The sequence below is a fragment of the Xiphophorus maculatus genome, chromosome 4, assembly GCF_002775205.1.
Source record: "Xiphophorus maculatus strain JP 163 A chromosome 4, X_maculatus-5.0-male, whole genome shotgun sequence".
Classification (NCBI taxonomy): domain Eukaryota; kingdom Metazoa; phylum Chordata; class Actinopteri; order Cyprinodontiformes; family Poeciliidae; genus Xiphophorus; species Xiphophorus maculatus.
The window spans coordinates 1,188,871-1,206,119 of NC_036446.1; the positions used below are offsets into that span (position 1 = coordinate 1,188,871).

The 17,249-nt window shown below is 40.4% G+C and overlaps 2 protein-coding genes across 3 annotated transcripts; one reads left to right on the forward strand and one right to left on the reverse strand.

Moving 5' to 3' along the window:
- Positions 1-136: 136 nt before the first annotated feature.
- On the reverse strand, positions 137-10,332 carry LOC102224088 (lactase-like protein). Of its 2 annotated transcripts, XM_023331994.1 has the most exons (15): positions 10,278-10,332; positions 9,159-9,218; positions 8,662-8,799; positions 7,182-7,342; positions 6,723-6,810; positions 5,690-5,799; positions 5,490-5,618; positions 5,319-5,414; positions 4,563-4,617; positions 4,325-4,486; positions 2,976-3,250; positions 2,577-2,703; positions 2,302-2,501; positions 2,169-2,232; positions 137-665 (listed from the first exon to the last, which is right to left on the reverse strand). In XM_023331994.1, exons 3-15 carry the CDS (start codon positions 8,774-8,776, stop codon positions 550-552), a joined length of 1,698 nt encoding a protein of 565 aa, XP_023187762.1. In that variant the 5' UTR covers positions 8,777-8,799; positions 9,159-9,218; positions 10,278-10,332; the 3' UTR covers positions 137-549. The 2 variants fall into 2 exon arrangements, with proteins under 2 accessions (XP_023187762.1, XP_023187763.1); XM_023331995.1 differs by lacking the exons at positions 9,159-9,218; positions 10,278-10,332 and adding an exon at positions 8,938-9,005.
- Positions 10,333-10,590: 258 nt separating this feature from the next.
- Positions 10,591-13,572, forward strand: LOC102218725 (gamma-crystallin N-like). The gene is made up of 6 exons (XM_005809492.2): positions 10,591-10,669; positions 10,870-10,918; positions 11,376-11,497; positions 11,927-12,062; positions 12,143-12,282; positions 13,360-13,572. The coding sequence occupies exons 1-6, from the start codon at positions 10,626-10,628 to the stop codon at positions 13,490-13,492; spliced, it is 624 nt and encodes a 207-aa protein (XP_005809549.1). The 5' UTR covers positions 10,591-10,625; the 3' UTR covers positions 13,493-13,572.
- The last annotated feature ends 3,677 nt before the right edge of the window (positions 13,573-17,249 follow it).

The following is a 17,249-nucleotide window of genomic DNA, read 5'->3' on the forward strand; positions in this document are numbered from 1 at the left end:
AGGGCAATAATTTTTTCCATGAGTGAATCTGTTTCATATTTATTTTTCAGCAAGTGAAAAATAAGTGATTATTATACTTATTTAAGTGTAATAATCAGTAGGAGGGTTGGAACTCCCGCAGAGGACTGCATGAACCTGGTAAATGAGCTGTTTGATGAAAAATAAAATATTACATTTATATACTACACAAACCCTCTAAACATTCCTCAGATTTAATATGCACATTTAAACCACTTTATTGTTATATCAAATTTAGAAATACAACTGGTAATAAAAGCTTAAATATGATGAAACTCATAACAGTCAAAACAAAGTTCAGCCTGGTTGTTTGTTCCAGTCGGAAACAGTTTGAACAGTTCAGTCCAGTCTTAGTTCAACAGTAAACCAGGCTTACTAATCATTTATTGATTAATAATCATATTCTGCTTGTTCTGACTGTTTATTGATGACCTGACTGGAGCAGAACGGCAGGGCGGTCAACAGGAAGACGCTCTGATTGGTTCCTGCTGAGTTCTGCTTCCATGGAAACAGGCAAGGCCCGGGCGTTCCTCAGAGGCGTCGGCGCAGCAGAAACATGAAGAAGACGGCGCTGAGGAGGATGCAGAGTGTGCAGATGGTGGGAACAACGATCTCTGTGACCATCTCCATGTGGCCAATCAGTGGATCTGCAACCAGCAAGAGAAAATACTCAAACACTGAACCTCAGAAAACAGACACAAATATACAAAGTACAACACTAACATTTTAACTTGAGTAAAAGTGCTTGTTTTTAAAAATACCTAAAGTATTGAAAGTTGAAGTACTTGTTCTGTAATGCAATGATGTAGAATGTTATGTGTCTCTACTGAATTACATTTTCTTTAATTCATGAATGTTCTGCCATTTTCATGAACAATGCTGCAGATAATGCATGTTTTATTGTGTTTACTCTCTGTTACACAGTTTACACTTAGACTAGTGATTTTGTGGATCTGGACACTTAAATGCCAGTAAGAAAATAAGAAAAAGGATGATTGAACCTTTGAAAGTTTTTATTTAACACAAAGCAAAACCAATATGTCATTTTAACTGCAGTCTGCCTGAAAAGGGGGCAGTAGACAAAGGAATAGCAGGTGCTGATCCTTTCCACTGACACTTCAACTTCATTTTGTCATCACAGCTGAATAAATATTATATATTCAACCTTGTAATGGAGTCAATATTTCAGCTTTCTGAAACTAGAGTCCATTTTTAACTGGTTTACTCAGATAAATCATTGATTTCAAATCAATGAAAGCAAAAAAATGCAATGTGACGTAAATGTAAGGTATAATTTTTACATTATAGAAACGTAGTGGAGTAAAAGTCGAAAGTACCAGCGATTAAATCTACTTCAAGTGACCTTCCTTGAACAGGTTGGGATGTATCTATGGGCTACAAATCATGTTCATTACTCTTTTTGCACAAACTCATTCTCAGATAATGAGCTTTTAGTCTGATCAGTTTTACTGTCTCTGTCACTTTAAATCCACTAATCTTCTGTTGGCCACGCCCCCAACTCAACATTTACACTCCCAGTGAAAAAGGCTTCAAACAGATGCACAATTACTCAACTGTACATCTTTGAAAAGCAGAAGTGGAGCCTCCTGCACAACCAATCAGAATACATTAAGTGGTTTCTGGATTTCAAGTTAACAACTAAACACTTGTCTTTTCCAGCAGCCACTGTACAGCACATACAGAGAGAAAATCAGCTGACCAAACATGCAGGAGCAATTCTTCGGTTGCTAGGTAACGGGCGGAATTCTGCTCGGGTTGCTAGGTAACGGGGTGGTGCCTGCTGATTTGTGACATTCTGGAGGTTTTGAAATGGCTCAAACACCAAGAAAGATGAACTTATTGCCAAAAAATGCCTGTGTGCTTTTTAAGAGGTTGGGTTGTTTTTAGAAGCAGTAGAAACCCAAATGGAAATACAAACAGGTTCCCTTTAATTAAAGAGGACTTACTTTACTTAATGACATTTTCAAAGTACATAATTACATAAACAGTGTAATTAAGGACATTAAGGAAGAACTTGTACTTTGCTACTTTAATACATCCCACCAATCAGAACCTTCAGAACGTCCCAAAGCAGGAAGTGTTTGATTCTTGCATGCTCCTGATCTATCTGGGCCTTTCATGCCACTGACCTGCAGCCAGCAGCTGGTTGCTGGAGGAACACGTCTCCACAGCTTTCCTCTTCCAGCTCTCCACCTGCAGACACCAAGCAGAGAACCAGAGTCAGCAGCTGCTCCCGGAGCTGGCTGCGCTGCTGGGCCTCACCTCTCTCTGGCTGGGGAAGCCGTTGGAGCTGATGATGCGTTTGTAGAACTGAACCGAAGCTTTTGGGAAGCGAGGTTTGTTCTTGTTCCTGAAGTCCACGAAGTAGAGTCCGAAGCGCTCAGAGAAACCTTCGTCCCACTCGAAGCCGTCCAGCAGAGACCAGGCGGTGTAACCCTTCACGTTGACTCCGTCTCTAACGGCTGAGGGTCCAAACAGAGACAGACGTTGAGGCGGCCCAGCCAGCTTCCTGTTCCACACAGAGGAGAAACCGTCACCTTTCAGCAGCTCGTTGATGTATTCCCTGAAGTACTGCATCCTCCAGTCATCACACAGGTCGGTGCACGGCATCTTCTCCGAGACGCCGTTCTCCGTCACGTAGATCATCGGGTTTCCGTACTGGGTCTGTCGGTGAGATCACATGGAAAATTCAGGGTTAGATCTACCCTTCCAGAACCACAGAACCTCCTGATCCGGTTCTTCTTTCCTCCAATTACAAACAAACAAACCGAAGTCTGACAGATGCATCATCCCGCAGATTCAAATGTTCCTTTAAGAAGTTTTTTAAGGTTAAATCTTATTTTCTGTTCATAGAAATGTTTTTCTATGAAAAACAGTAATGACCAGTTCATATTTACAATATGCTGGTTAGAAGAAATATGATTTTGTTGCTATACCTTCACAAAGTTCAACAACCTCCGGAACCCCCAGGGAACTGAGTAGAGCCACTCAGAACCAGGGTCGGGCCACTTTGGGTCCACCAGCTCCGCCAGGTCCCGATCTGCAAAGTAACTGTCTCCGAAGCCGGACGGGTAGTTCTTCTGGGTGACGTAGCGGGTGGTGTAATGTCCGAGGCCCAGGAAGTCGACGGTTCCTCGGATGTAGCTCTTCTCCTGAGGCGAGAAGACGGGCAGCCGCGACGCGCCCAGGCCCTGCTGGCCGCTCTTCCTGCCTGGAAATCCAGAGGTCGGGGATTATTAGTTCTTCTCCAGGTTTTCTAGATGTCCAAGAGTTTAGCTTTGGCACCGAAAAAACGTGAAAATAATCTGATTCCTGCTACAGAGGCTGAATGAGTCGGACCTTCAGGGCCATCAGAATAATTTATGCTCAAAGTGTCCAAGCCTTTGTTAAAATGCCAGTTTTTAATGTTAAAATCAGTTTATTTTAAATCATTTTCACCTTTAATCCATAGTGCATTACTGAATTAGCTTCATAAGCAACCATTGTTCAGAAATATATATTTTAACTCAATTTTACTGAAGCTGTTTGACCAAAAACAGCATCAGTAAAATAACAGTGAAAAGTTTGCTTCATTCCTTAAATGCCCAGCGGTGCTAATCAGCATCATAGCTGATTTACATTACTGCAGTGCAGTGCTTAAGTTTAGAATCTCTAATTTATAGGCCACAATAAGCAATAATCAATTAATTGCACAATAAATTAAAACAAATTCAATCATATCCATTTAATTTATCGTTTTTCTCTTTCTTCCAAAAACTGGACAATAAAAGTTTTCAGTCTGGTTCTTTGATCTCAACTAAACCTTTGTTTGAAGAACAATTTTGTTTACAGACTTTATTATCCATTTTATTTGTCGTTTCTGGTGTTTAGTTTATTTATTTTGCATATTTAAAAACTCTTCCTGTTCCAGTGTTATATGTTCATTAGAATTTAAAGTTTATTGATATTTGAGAATGTGTTATTGCTTTATTATGCCTTTACCATAATATTACTTGAATATGGTCTCAAAACAACATTATCGCAATAATTTATCATCCAGTAAAATGTGTTTTTGTGGCAGGCCTACTAATTTATTTAACATCTGATAAAAAGCAAAGACACGTTGTCTTTATACAACTGGAAGTAAATTCAGGCGTTATGGTGTTAATGTCTGTTAATGTTTAGTCGGCCATTTTCTGAGGAACGTTTAAGGAAAACCAAAACCTGTTAGCTGAAAACTCGATCAGGTTGGTCATGCAGACATGATTGTATCTGCTGGAGGAAACGGAGCAGAGAGTGAAGGTACCGATGTATTCCTTCATGACCGCTGGGTAGTCTCCATGGAAGAGCGGCGTGGCGAACCAGCCCAGGTAGAAGTGGATGTAGCGTTCTGCTGCTTCCACGTCCCGTTGGTTGGACACGTCCACCGGTTCGCCCCAGTCAGCACTCAGGGAGATCCCGATCAGACCTGGGCCCAGCTGAAAACCAGTTAACTACTGACCAGAACCCCAGAGCCAAACCAGTGGGTCGGTTTACTCCGTCACCTTTCTGCTTGCTTCTCCACTTCATGTCGTAGGTGTGCCAGACTTTAGCGTGGGCCTGGAAACAGAGACGAGCGTCAACAGGAAGTACCTACAGTTACTACTTAAAAAAATTTAAAAAGATGTATTTATTATTCTGTTAATATTTTAACTAGTTTTTATACCTGGGACATTTCTAAATATGTTTGATTATGAAACATTTAAATCACGTTATTTCTGCTGAACACGAAGCTCCACTTTCTGCAACTAATTTAATGCCTAAAGGTTGAACAGCGAGTCTGAAATCCTCATGTGAGGAGACAACAGTTCAGTATAAAGAGATGTTCACAAGGCATTTTTCCAAGTCCAAGTCAAGTTTCAAGTCACTGAGAACAAAGTTCAAGTCAAGCCTTGAACTTGATTTGAACTCAAAGTCAAAGTTGACTCGACTGTGATGGCAAATTTCAAGTCACTGGAGGCCAAGTCAAACCTCACGTCTAAGGAAACAAGTCCAAGTTGAGTCTGAATCTTGTTTTAGCGAATTAAGCACGACTCAGTGTGGAGTCTAAACTCTAAACTGAAGTCAGGTAAACGATCAAACCCTGACAGAACAGATCAGCAGCTTCAGTTTGAAACTCGAAGCTTTTCTTTAGTCGCTGTCATGTTGGATCAGAACCAGGTCCTGATGTAACGGCTGAACCTCCAGGTTGAACCCACGGCCTTGCGTTCAGGGTCATAACGGCCGAGTCAGCTTTTGGAGCGATCTGGACCCAGACTGACCTTGATGATGTGGTGAGCCGCTTTGTAAGCTCCGCTGCCCCTCGTCCTCAGTCCGGGGGCGTGCTCCCCTGTTTCGTATCCTTCCACAGAAATGGACTGAAAGAAACAGACCCCCTCAGTGAGATCCCAGTCCAGACGTTCCCACAGTCAGTGGACGCACCATCCACTCACCCAGGGGTTGTTGAAGGTGATCCAGTGCTTCACTCTGTTCCCAAAACGTTCAAAACACAAGTTGGCAAATTCGTTGAAGTAGCCGACCATGCTGGCGTTCTGCCAGCCGCCATATTTCTCCTGCAGCACCTGCGGGAATGCCGATATCCTGGTTATGGCTCCGCCCACGCCCACGCGTCGGACAGGCGGGTAGAACTGACCTGAGGTAGATCCCAGTGGTACAGAGTGACCACAGGTGTGATCTTACTGTTCAGGAGCAAATCGATCAGGTCGCTGTAATACCTGATTCCTTTCTCGTTAACATGCTCACCTGCAGGAAGTTACATCATCATCAGCCATTTATGCATTAATATTATACAGGAATACAGGGATTTTCATTCACTGACCGAACAAAGCAATTTCCTGTCAGAAAACAAACAAACGGATCCAAAAACAAGAAAAACGTGAAAGTATTTAAAATAAAACCAACATGTTTCTGGAATATTCTCCAATCTGGTGTCCTGTCTGAGTTCAGTTTGATTCTCCACTTCATGGAAACTGTTAAAACTGCTCAGAGTGACAAACACACCTTCCCACAGCAGGACATGGTGGCGGCAGCATCATGCTCTGGGACAGAGGAGCTGTATGGAACAAAACCCTGGAGGCTGCAGCAGAGCTGAGCCAGGGGCGAAGGGTCGCCTTCCAACAGGACAACCAGCCTGAGCAGGTATTATGGGATGGTTCAGATCAAAGCAGATTCAGGGGTTAAAATGGCCTAGTCAAAGTACAAACCTAAATCAAACTGAGAAGCCGGTAGCAAAATACATCAAAGACCTGCAGATCTACCTGCAGCCAGAGGTGGATCTACAAAATATTAGAGCTAATTATAAATGCACGCCACACATTTCAGATTGCTTTGGGCTGTATTCACACCAGGAATACCAGAAAAGTATGCTTCATTGTTTTCTTTTGGTGCATTTTTTTTTTTTTTGCAAGTGGACTATAATTTGTAAATAAAGCCATGACAATCTTTGCTCCCATTGGACAGAAAGGATGTGGGGGCGGGACAAAGGACAGACCAGGAAGTAAATAAATATGGAAATCCTACTGCTGCATTTGAGTTTTTATCACCTTCAACTGCCGCCAATAATTCTGCTGATTGGAGAAGTTTTGGTTTCTCTCAGTTAGGAAAACATCTTAAATGTCTTAGAAATCGTTTTATTTTCATGTAAAATGGCCAAACTGGGTTTTTACTTCTCAACCCGCTGGGTAAAATCCTCGGCCAGGAAACTGAGAAGCGATAATGATTCAGCTTCATCTCCTTCATCAGGTTAATATCATCCTAAAAGACAAAAAACATGATTTCACACTGATTTTCTGATCCAAAACAAAACAAGAATGTTTTCAAGCTGCTGTTAAATGTTTTGTTTCTATTGTAGATGACATAATGAGAAAATTAGCTGCACTTTGTATTTATTGTAAATAAATTTCTGCTTCATCTGGCCTTCCTCTGAGCCTGACTCTGTTGTCTGTTACTTGAAGTTTGTGTCATTCTTGGATCTGCAGGGTTTTGTGTTGAACAGAGTAATGTTTCCATTCAAAATGACAAAGAACTGAACACTTACCTGAACATAAACATCTTTAAAGGCATAATTTAAAGACCGCATAATTCAGAAATAATAATAAGAAACATTTGGAGAATCGTGTAACCACCTTGAACTTGTAGTAGCCTTCACATGAAGAGTCTCCTGTTTCATTTGAGGAGATTTTTCCTTTTTTATGAGCAAAAACATCCCAGATGCTCATTCCTTTCCCGTCTGTATTCCACGCTCCTTCGGTCTGATAGGCTGAGCTGCCGACTCCCCAGGAGAAACCTGCAGGTTTATCAAAATGATCAAAAATAATAATAATAATAGGTTTAAAGCTCCAAATAAATCAGGTTAAACTTCAGCTGCTAAAGAAAACCAAATAAATGTTCTGGTCTGGGTTCACAACCCCAAATAGCTGACTCCACACTTCCTGTTTTGGTTCCTGGAACTGGATTAAATATAAATTAATCCAGACACACACAGAGGACCCTAAGTCTGATTTAGTCCAAAGTTTTAATCCAAAAAGACCAAATGTTTGAGAAAAGTTTGGAACATTTCTCCCAGAACATCCTGAAACCACTCAGCTGATGTAAATGGAGATCAGGGTAAAATTATTACCAACATAATTTTTCTTACCATGGAAAATATTCAACAGAACTCAAAGTACTTGTCTTTTTATAACTAGGCTTTAATAATCAGTAGAAACATGTTTATCAAGAGATTTGTACTGGAAAACCAACTTTGCTGCAGCCACATCAGCTTTTATTTCAGTCCATAAACTCGACTAAATACAGCAAGCGTTTTAAAGAAAGTTACCCAAATCCTGTTCTGATCCTGAGAACAAGTTTGTTCAATCGAATCCAAAATAATTTGAAAACCAGATGCAAGTGTGCAAAATCATTTTTAAATTTTAACAAAATCTGTTTTGTACAAAAAAATCTAATTTTTTTTTTGTAAAATTTTGTACAAAAAAAACCCAACAAACTATTTTATTCACTTTATTTCTATTTATTTTTTTGGTCAGCGAGAACTTCTGATTTTGGCCAATCTGACCAAAAGTTTGGACACCCGTGATCTAATAAAAGACAAAATGAAAGAGATTTGGCCTGTTGCAGTAACAGATGCTGCTGCATGATAAACCATCCCAGAAATTATTGTGATAAACAATAATTTTGTTGTTTTGAGACCATTTTCAAATAAAATAGTGATAATAACAAAACACATTCTCAAAGATCAATACACTTGAAATTATAATAAACATTTAACACTGGAACTGGAAGACATTTTAATTGTGTTTTGTATTAATACAAAAAATTAATGCAAAAAAACCCAAAACAGAATCAACAAATAAAATGAATTATGAAGTCACTGCTAGTTGAGACCAAAGGACCAGACTGAACACTTTTATTGTCCAGTTCTGATGGAAAGTAAAAAAACCAATAAATCATGCAAATGGAAATTATTGAGGTGTTTTAATTTATTATGCGATTAATTGATTTATTGCGGCAGGTCTAACAAATATGACTTTTTTCATCTGAATTTTCTGCAATTGTTGGTTTTGAAATTTTCCAAACAGAAATCTAACTCATGTTTCTCCATCCTACCAGTTGGGAAGGTCCCGAAGTAGAAAGAGGTTTTCTCATTTTTGGTCCAGTCAAAGTCTCCACCAGCTGAAACACACAGCGCCAGCGCCAGAAGACGCACTCCTGTCCGCAGCATCGTCCCGCTCGCTTCCTTCACACCTGCAGGACAGGAAACATGCAGCCGGATTTAATCACTGCCGCAACCAAACTGCCAGAAAGGCCAGAAGAAGCGGACCTCTGCCCTGATGTGTGTCGCCATGGCGACAGCAGATTTATCTGAGCTAGCTGTGGACAAACCGGGACAGGAAGTGGGACGGCTTGTCCAAGAGAGAAATTTCACGCTGATGGTCTCTCCTCAGCTCTAGAATCTAACTGAAGGAGTGTGTGTTGGGTTTGAGGCGCCGCCTGACTCTGAACACACACACACACACACACACACACACACACACGCACGCACACACGCACACGCACACACACACACACACACACACACACACACACACACACACACGTCTGACCTGCTGTGTTTGTCTCGTCCGTCTCCGGGACGCAGGAAGAGTCCTGAAGCTTCTGGTTCCCTGCCAGCGCAACAAAAACACAACAGAGTGAGACATCCAGGACCTTTTCCACTATTCACCACACCCACACACATACACACACACACACACGCACACACACACTCTGAATGGTGCAGCATTGGGAGCCAGCAGAGTGTGACAGTAAATCTGCTGGACAAACACATCTGATGGAGAATGGAGGGATTTTAACACTGTAAGCAAACTGAATGTCTGTGTTCATTCAACATGGCTTCATGCTCTGCAGGCCTGAGGAAAAAGAAAGTACACCCCTTCCACTTCCTACTGACAGCATCTGATCCTTACCTCACAATAAAGTTATCTAAATCATACCTGAACAAAAATCTCTCCCTGCAGGGCTTCGTGTCTGTTTTTGTGACTTTTGCAATCAAAAAAGATTTGAAATTAATTTAAAGTTGCTGTTTTACTTACTTACAGCAGGAGCTAGCTGCGCTACACTGTTAACATGCCTTCCTTTTCTTCTCTTAATAGTACAGTCAGTCAGTTATCATAGACTCTAGCGCCTTATCTACCTAAAAGAAATACTGCCACCTGCAGGTGAGAGTTAGCATCACTTAACAGTTTTGACATTTTTTTCAGAAAATTGCAATAAACTCACAATTATGCATTAGCGCAAAAATATCAATGTTTGTTATGTTATGAGGACACAACCCATCAAAATACTTCACTGTGTGTAATAATAATCATAACATACAAGTTTTGTTGTTTTAATTAAAATACTGAAGGATATTAATTCTTTACAGAAGTATTTTAAGAAATAAGGACGTCATTAGAGGTAAATATGAAGGTTAGTCCATATATGGTCAACAAGATACTGCAGGCACAAATCTATGCCAGCAGGGGGCGCAGGTGGGACATTTATTGAAATGTCACACCTGGAGGAAATATTTTCTTCCTGTGTAAAAAAAATGATTAATTTTGATCTTTTATTTTTGAAGGTATTATATTAATAAAATGACAGCTGATGAACATTAAAGTTAAATGATTAGATGTGACTCTAAAGTCAGATACAGGAACAGTTTTGGGAGCCAAAAGGCTGACCTGGGCTCGGTGCAGTCAGGATGCCCTGCGGCGTTCTCCAGGCTTCCTGTGAATAATCCAGGCTCCAGGAGCAGCGGGCCCCGCCGCCATCACGGCCCTCCTCTCTGCTTTGTTTCAGAGAAAATGCTGAAATGTTCAAACCCAAAGTGTTGGCGCTGCACTCCGCACTCGTTGTGTTTCTGTTTCATTCATCCTGTGACTCGGGGGCATCAGGAGTGTGTGTTTAGCATATGAATGGCCCCGTGGGCCCCGGCGGCCGCATCAGGAGCAACCTGAGCCTTCTGGTAGCTCTGCGCTGCATCAACGCGCCATATTTAAGGCGCTTTCTGGCTGCCTCGCAGAGCTGACATGAACATCTTCACTAAGGTCCCAGGATTAACCCAACAAACCAGGTACGTCCCGAGGGCCGGGGCCCGCCGCGGGGGCCGCCAACAGTTCCACCAAATCACCCAGACTGAGGATGAGGAGAAAAACACCATGAAACCTGAGCTAAAGACGGTTTTAGAGTCCAGTTAGGCTCCAAAACACAAAGAGAGTTTAATATTTGTCTGTTTTTCTGAATAAAATGGTTTGTGGGTTTGTTTGTCTGCAGCAAACTGGGGTCTGTGCTCCAACGTGCCTTTTACGGGTCCACTGGGAGGGTGAGTCCAGCCGAGAAAACAGCGCCACCTTAAAAAATCACATCATTCATCTAATTATTTTAAAGTTGTGTCACATAGATGAAACCTGCCTGTTAGTAGAAGAACTATAGTTACTTGGTTTGACCCATTTGGAACCAGGAGTTTAAGCAGATTACGAAGACTCCTGGTGGTTTTAAAATAATTTCTTCACATTTTCAGCCAGAATTTCCTAAAATCTTTGAGGTTCTGGAGAGTTTTTCTGTGGATCTTGTCTTTCTGTTCAGCTCAGGACATTTTCAGAGGAATATTCTGTACAGGTTCAGATACTTCCAACAAACTTTGCAATGAAAAACCAGCTGATAGTTGAAGAGAATCTGAAAAAGATCCAAAAGTTTGCAGAACCGTTGATCCAGAACTCTTTGGAACTGCTGAATGAAACCAATGAGTGTCACTGTTTGACCTTGTTCTCTGCGGCCAGGTGACCCTTTTCGAGCAGCGAAACTTCGCTGGCAGACGGCTGGACCTGAACTCCGACTGTCCCAGGATCAGCGACAAGAACTTCCCAGAGAGATGTAACTCCGTCCAGGTGGACAGCGGAGCGTAAGTTCGCTAACGGAGAAAGATAAGAAAAAATAGGAAAAAAGGAAACCCAATAAAATTTTAAATCATAAATTTATTTCTTTTAAATAAAAGTAATCTGTATTTCAATCATTTTATATAAAATATACATTAAGATAACTTCTTGAGGATAAAAAAAGCTTTTATTGCCCCACAATAAAGGCTATTGTCTGGCAATAGCCTTTATTGTTAAAAAGGCTGTTGTCATGGCAAACGTCATTTGCCAGGATCCTGACTGGCTCCTCAAGCTAGAGTAAGTAAGACTGAAATTCTGTTTCTTTAGAGATTTTGTAGCATTGTCTGAGTTTTCAAAGGGGATGTGAGAAAGTTTAGGAACCACTCTTTTTAAAATATCGGTCTCTAGAAGAAGAGCAGAACTCATCATCTTCTTCTCTGTGGCGTGTCTGACAGATGGGTCGGGTTCGAGCAGGAGAACTACCGGGGCCGTCAGTACCTGTGGGACATGTCCGACCGCGGGGAGTACAACTGCTACGACCGCTGGTGCGCCCAAGTGGACCACGTCTCCTCGGTCCGCTCCGTTAAGCAGGTGAGCCTCTGAAACATCGTTTTACCTGATTCCTAAATGTGTCGGCTTCCTCACTGATCCGCTGTGTCTCTGGTCCTCAGGACAACAATCCTCCCAGGGCGCAGCTGTTCGAGCGAGCCGGTTTCTCTGGGAAGAAGATGGAGATCCAGGATGACATTCCCAACCTGCTGAGCCGCTACAACCTCAACAGAGTGGCGTCCATCCGCGTCCTGGGAGGAGCGTAAGTCCACCGTCCAAACAGGTCCAGTTCAGGTTTTACATCAGGAAAGGCTTCGTTTAATAATGAATTATGGTATCTTTGACCTTTGGGTCCAGAGATCTGGGTTCTCTCTCTTCAGGAGGTTCAATCCCACAACAACCCACAGCATCACACATCCTTTACCGTACTTACAAAATGTTTGTGCCTTTTTTATTTTATCTGCTCAAAAATAAACTAAAGGAATATTTTAAATTGTTGCAGATACAAAATACAAAAAATGATTGTGTTATAAGAGAGGTTGGGGTTGATTATTTCCTTATTTGGGCTGAAAGTCTTGCATTCAAGTAGAAGTAGGTCAATGTTTGTCAAAGTAGTTATTCCAAAGCTAAGTTGAATGCAGAAATATTGTTCATAAATGGCGAATCAAGCTAAATATTTAGCCCTAAACTGAACAAGCTAAATTTAATAAGATAAATGTGAATAGATTTTTTTTTTTTGACATTTATTTCACCAGAAAAACACCATTGGGATTAAAAATCTCTTTTGCAAGAGAATCCAGGTCAAAACTGGCAGTGGCACACAGAGGTTACAGAATATTCACAACAGAAAAAATTAGTCAGAAATAAATGAAGAGATTTAGCTTCAAACTAAAGCTCTAGTTAGAAAGCTAAATACTTAGCTTGAAACTTAATATTTAGTTAGCCTGCTAGATATTTGGGTGGCTAACTAAATATTTAGCTAGCTAAAATTTTTTATTACATTTTAAATTTAATATTATTAATGAAGAAAATATTTAGCGAACTAATGGGATGTTAACTAGCTTAAGCATCCGTTATTTAGCTAGCTGAAGATTTAGCTTCAAACTGAGCAAGCTAAGTCTTTAGCTGGTAAGCAAAATATTTTGTTTGAAGCTCAATATTTAGTTATCCAGCTAAATATTTAGCCTAAAACTAAAGTTATTAATGAGAACATAACAAGGTGAAACATACATTTGAATGGGGTTACAAGGAAATCTGGAAAGAACCAGAATCACGTAAAGAAAGAACCTGAGGGTGTTCTGGACCCGACCGACCTGTCCGATCCGTTCTGCCGTCACAGCTGGGTGGTGTACCAGGAGCCCAACTACAGGGGGCAGCACTACATCCTGGAGAAACGGGACTACCACAACTTCAATGACTGGGGCAGCCAGAACAGCACCGTGGGCTCCATGCGCCGAGTCCGATTCAGCTGAGCCAGAACCTCGACCCGACAACCAGCACTACCGGAGCCTGTCAGCTCTACACAGAAAATAAAGACTATTTTAGTAATAAACTTACGTCTTTATTTAATATTCGTTAGAAACATTCAGGTGCATGTAGATGACTTTACTATCAAAAAACTTCATAGGGTGAAATCCGGAAAATGCTGCCATAACAGGCTGAGAAATGTACTTTGTCTCTGCGTTTTGTCACGTGTGGAGTTTCTCAGCTCACTTCTGGATGGAGACGCTTCTGGTCTGATTATTCAGCAGGGGCGATTCTAGGATCTGACCTTTAGGGGGGCTTAGCCCCCAGCAGGGCAAAGACCCATGAGAAGATATTCGTTGGTGCGGTTTTCTAAATCTAATTTACATACATTCACAAACAAAATTAAGAGACATGTCAGTAATTCATGGAATTAAAGAACAATGTTAATTTTACTCAAACATATACTTAGAAAGAGTAAAATCAGAGAAACTATTATTTTTTCCAGAGGTGTATAAACTCAGTTTGAAACAGAATCTCTAGACCACATCATAGCTGCCAACATCTGCTAACATTAATGTGACACAAGCAGCTGTGGAGTCACACAGTCCTAGTGAGGTCTGCTTCCTGGAAATTAAAATAAAATCTACTCAAAACTATGCATTTCCATTTCCCAATTGGCTCATAAAGTTAAAAGACAAAGACTTTACAAGAGGAGGGTCTCAATTCAGAGACCATTTTGTTTTTACCCCAATAGAAACCATTATATTATATACTGTATAATATTGCCTTATGTGGGATAACTTTTTTCAGGACAATCTGAACTTTATGAATTTACACTTAGTTTTTACTTTTTCACAGACTATGGCTGCATTTTGGACCTTGAGTCACAGAAAAACAAAATCCGATTTGGAAAAATTTACATTTGTTCACTGTGAAAATGTCAAATATTCACAAAAAATGATTTTTATAATTTAGAATTACAATATATACTGTAAATTTATTCATTTATGAAAATATGAAAAATTAACAAAAAGATGATCAAGACAAGACTTGAAGAAAAACAGGAACAGGACCAGGCTGGAAGCAAAACCAGACAAAACTGTAAATAAGATCAGACCTCCTACCTTTATGTAGCCTACCGTGTTTTTCAAGCATGAAATAAATCCAAGATTTGTCCTTGATGCTGTAATAAGATCAGACCTACCTTTATGTAGCCTTCCATTCATTTCATGTGTGGAGTGAATCCAAGATCTGTTCTTGTTGCTGTGAAAAAGCATCAGGCCACCTATCTTTATGTAGTCTACTGTGTTTTTCTAAAACTGCACAAATGATGCAAATTGGTTAAAAGTAACCTTAAGCAATGCCTCATATTGAGGATTCTTGTGACAGTGGACATGGGAACTTCCCTTCAACAGGAAGACTTTCCAAATAGCTTACCCTGGAGGGGGAACATAAAGCCCTGTGGCCCGCCAAGCTTTTAAGACATTGAGAAACCTGGACATCTGTCTATATTTCTTAGTTGTCTTCGGGCTGCTCTTGGTCCGATCCCTCACCTAGGAGCTGTTTGACACAGCAGACCCGACCCAGAGGCATGGAGCCTTTGACAGCTCCTAGGATCTGTGGGACACTCAAACCCCTCCACCACGATAAGGTGGCAGCCCACAGAGGGGAAAAATAAAACCGGAAGCAAAAAAAGGATCAAACCAAAAGACAGAGAAGACCAAAAGCAAAGCACAACCAAAACCAAGACTTGAATTGACCCAAGACTAGACAATGCGAAACAAAAAGCGAAACAAGACTGGAAACAAAAAAGGACAAGAGGAAGGGTACACACTGGACAGATCACCAATCGCTCACTTGGCTGATTTTGTTTTGTTGTTTTTTTTTTTTGTTACCAAACTCACTTTTGGTATGCCCTAAGTAATATTTTTACCAAAAGGGATTTTGGCAACAAAAAAAAAGAAGGAAAAAAAATCAGCCAAGTGAGCGATTGGTGATCTGTCCAGTGTGTACCCTTCCTCTTGCCCTTTGACCCCTGGAGATGGGTACCAGCACCCCTCTGAACCTGAAGTGTTCTAGATGAAGTATGGATGGAAATACAAATCCGTTCTGGTAAAAAGTGATTTACACTTACTCTGCTGCCAGCTGGAGAGGAAGTGCTTTAGAGTCTACCACAAAATATTAAAACGCCTGAAATAATTTAATAAAAACAGCCATAAAAACTTGTAAATTGGAGGCCAGGCTTCAGTTTTCTCTGCATTTATGTAATATGTAATATAGTTTCAGTATCAGATACTGAAAGCTGAGGTTGTTCTGGAAAAAAGAGCAAAAATACAGACTCCATGCACATTTTTTGAGAATTTTTCAGCCATAAAAAAAAAGAAAAATACCAGGCGGCCCAGTTACAATTATGGTCACAACAGAAAGAATTTCCAAAAAGAATAACTTTCTTTTAACTTCCAAACAAACTCAACGCTGAACCATTTATTTACATTTTATAAAAGTAAGTTTAATCAATGCCTCCTATTGGGGATCAATGTGGTGACAGTGAGAAAAAATTCCCTTTAACAGGAAAACTTTCCAAAAATTAGTGATATATATTATCACTAATATATAGCTATGCTATGAAGTTTTATTATAGTAATTTACTAAGCTGAGTTCCTTCCTGCAGAAGGAAGAAGCAAGAACCCTGTGATTTGGTCAGATGAGATAAGACAGTTTATGTTTAGCCCATTTAAAATAAGCTCTGGATCATGTATAAGAAGTAACTGACCGCAGCGTCCAGACGATGCAAAGGCAGGCGGGGGAAGAGGTGAGCTAGAAAATTTGATGCAGGAGAGTTTCTTCAAAGAGACAAGGAGTGACCAGAGATGGATGACGTGACTGGAAGGGGAAGAAAATTCACCCTGAACTGAATTTATTTAGTACTTTTTATGTGACACTGATGTTGTTTATCTTCCTGTTATACTCAGATTTGGTCATTTTTAATGTGTTTCTGCTGGTTTTCTGTCTGTCTTTCTCTTTTTAACTTCTCTAAAGCACTTTGTGTTTCACCTGGCTGGATGAAATGTGCTTCATAAATATAGTTTTTGATTCTTCACATGAGAAGATGAAAACTGACTGGTTTAGATCACAATCTCCTGTAAAACCAACGCAAATGTGATTCTTGACATATAATTTAAAGATGATCACCGTATCTCACTGTTTAAACATGCATCACATCTACAGTCCTATTAACTCTGTTCATAACAATGTGTTTGTATAAACGTCTAAAGAACAAAGTTAGTGTAAATGAAAAAAACAAAAACAATTCTGACTTTAATCTACTTCTGATTCTGTGTCAATATGTCAAAATCCAAACATTCTTAAGTCTATGTCAATTATGTTATCAGTATATAAATGATCACATAACTGTTTTTCCTTGTTGCAGGATTTGTAAACCTGAACTTCATCCACACAGAAAGATTGTCCCAAATTTGCTGCGTATACTTAACTTTTAAGACTAGATTTGCTTGATAGTTTTTGTTTGTGATCCTCTTCTATAAAACTTCAGACTCTGAGGAATCTGTGCTGAGCTGTTTACCCTCAGATTCAAACACTAACAGAGACACAAACTCGTCCTGCTGCCTGGAATGCTGCAGGTCGGAGACACTCCTGCTTCTCTCAGGGGGCGGGGCCAAATGACGCGTCACAGTGACATCACTGACAGCAGATTTACATTTTCTAAGATCAGCGAAACCTGGAAAAACTCAGAGCAGGTAA

What these genes read in the sequence shown, in the direction of transcription:
- LOC102218725 (XM_005809492.2), top strand. Translation starts at nt 10,626, where the DNA reads ATGAACATCTTCACTAAGGTCCCAGGATTAACCCAACAAACCAG. An exon ending in TTTACGGGTCCACTGGGAGG is followed by an intron (nt 10,919 to 11,375) that starts GTGAGTCCAGCC and finishes CTCTGCGGCCAG; the next exon opens with GTGACCCTTTTCGAGCAGCG. An exon ending in GTCCAGGTGGACAGCGGAGC is followed by an intron (nt 11,498 to 11,926) that starts GTAAGTTCGCTA and finishes CGTGTCTGACAG; the next exon opens with ATGGGTCGGGTTCGAGCAGG.
- LOC102224088 (XM_023331994.1), bottom strand. Translation starts at nt 8,776, where the DNA reads ATGCTGCGGACAGGAGTGCGTCTTCTGGCGCTGGCGCTGTGTGTTTCA. An exon ending in AAGGCTACTACAAGTTCAAG is followed by an intron (nt 6,811 to 7,181) that starts GTGGTTACACGA and finishes TTTGTCTTTTAG; the next exon opens with GATGATATTAACCTGATGAA. An exon ending in GGTCATGAAGGAATACATCG is followed by an intron (nt 3,251 to 4,324) that starts GTACCTTCACTC and finishes CTGGATTTCCAG; the next exon opens with GCAGGAAGAGCGGCCAGCAG.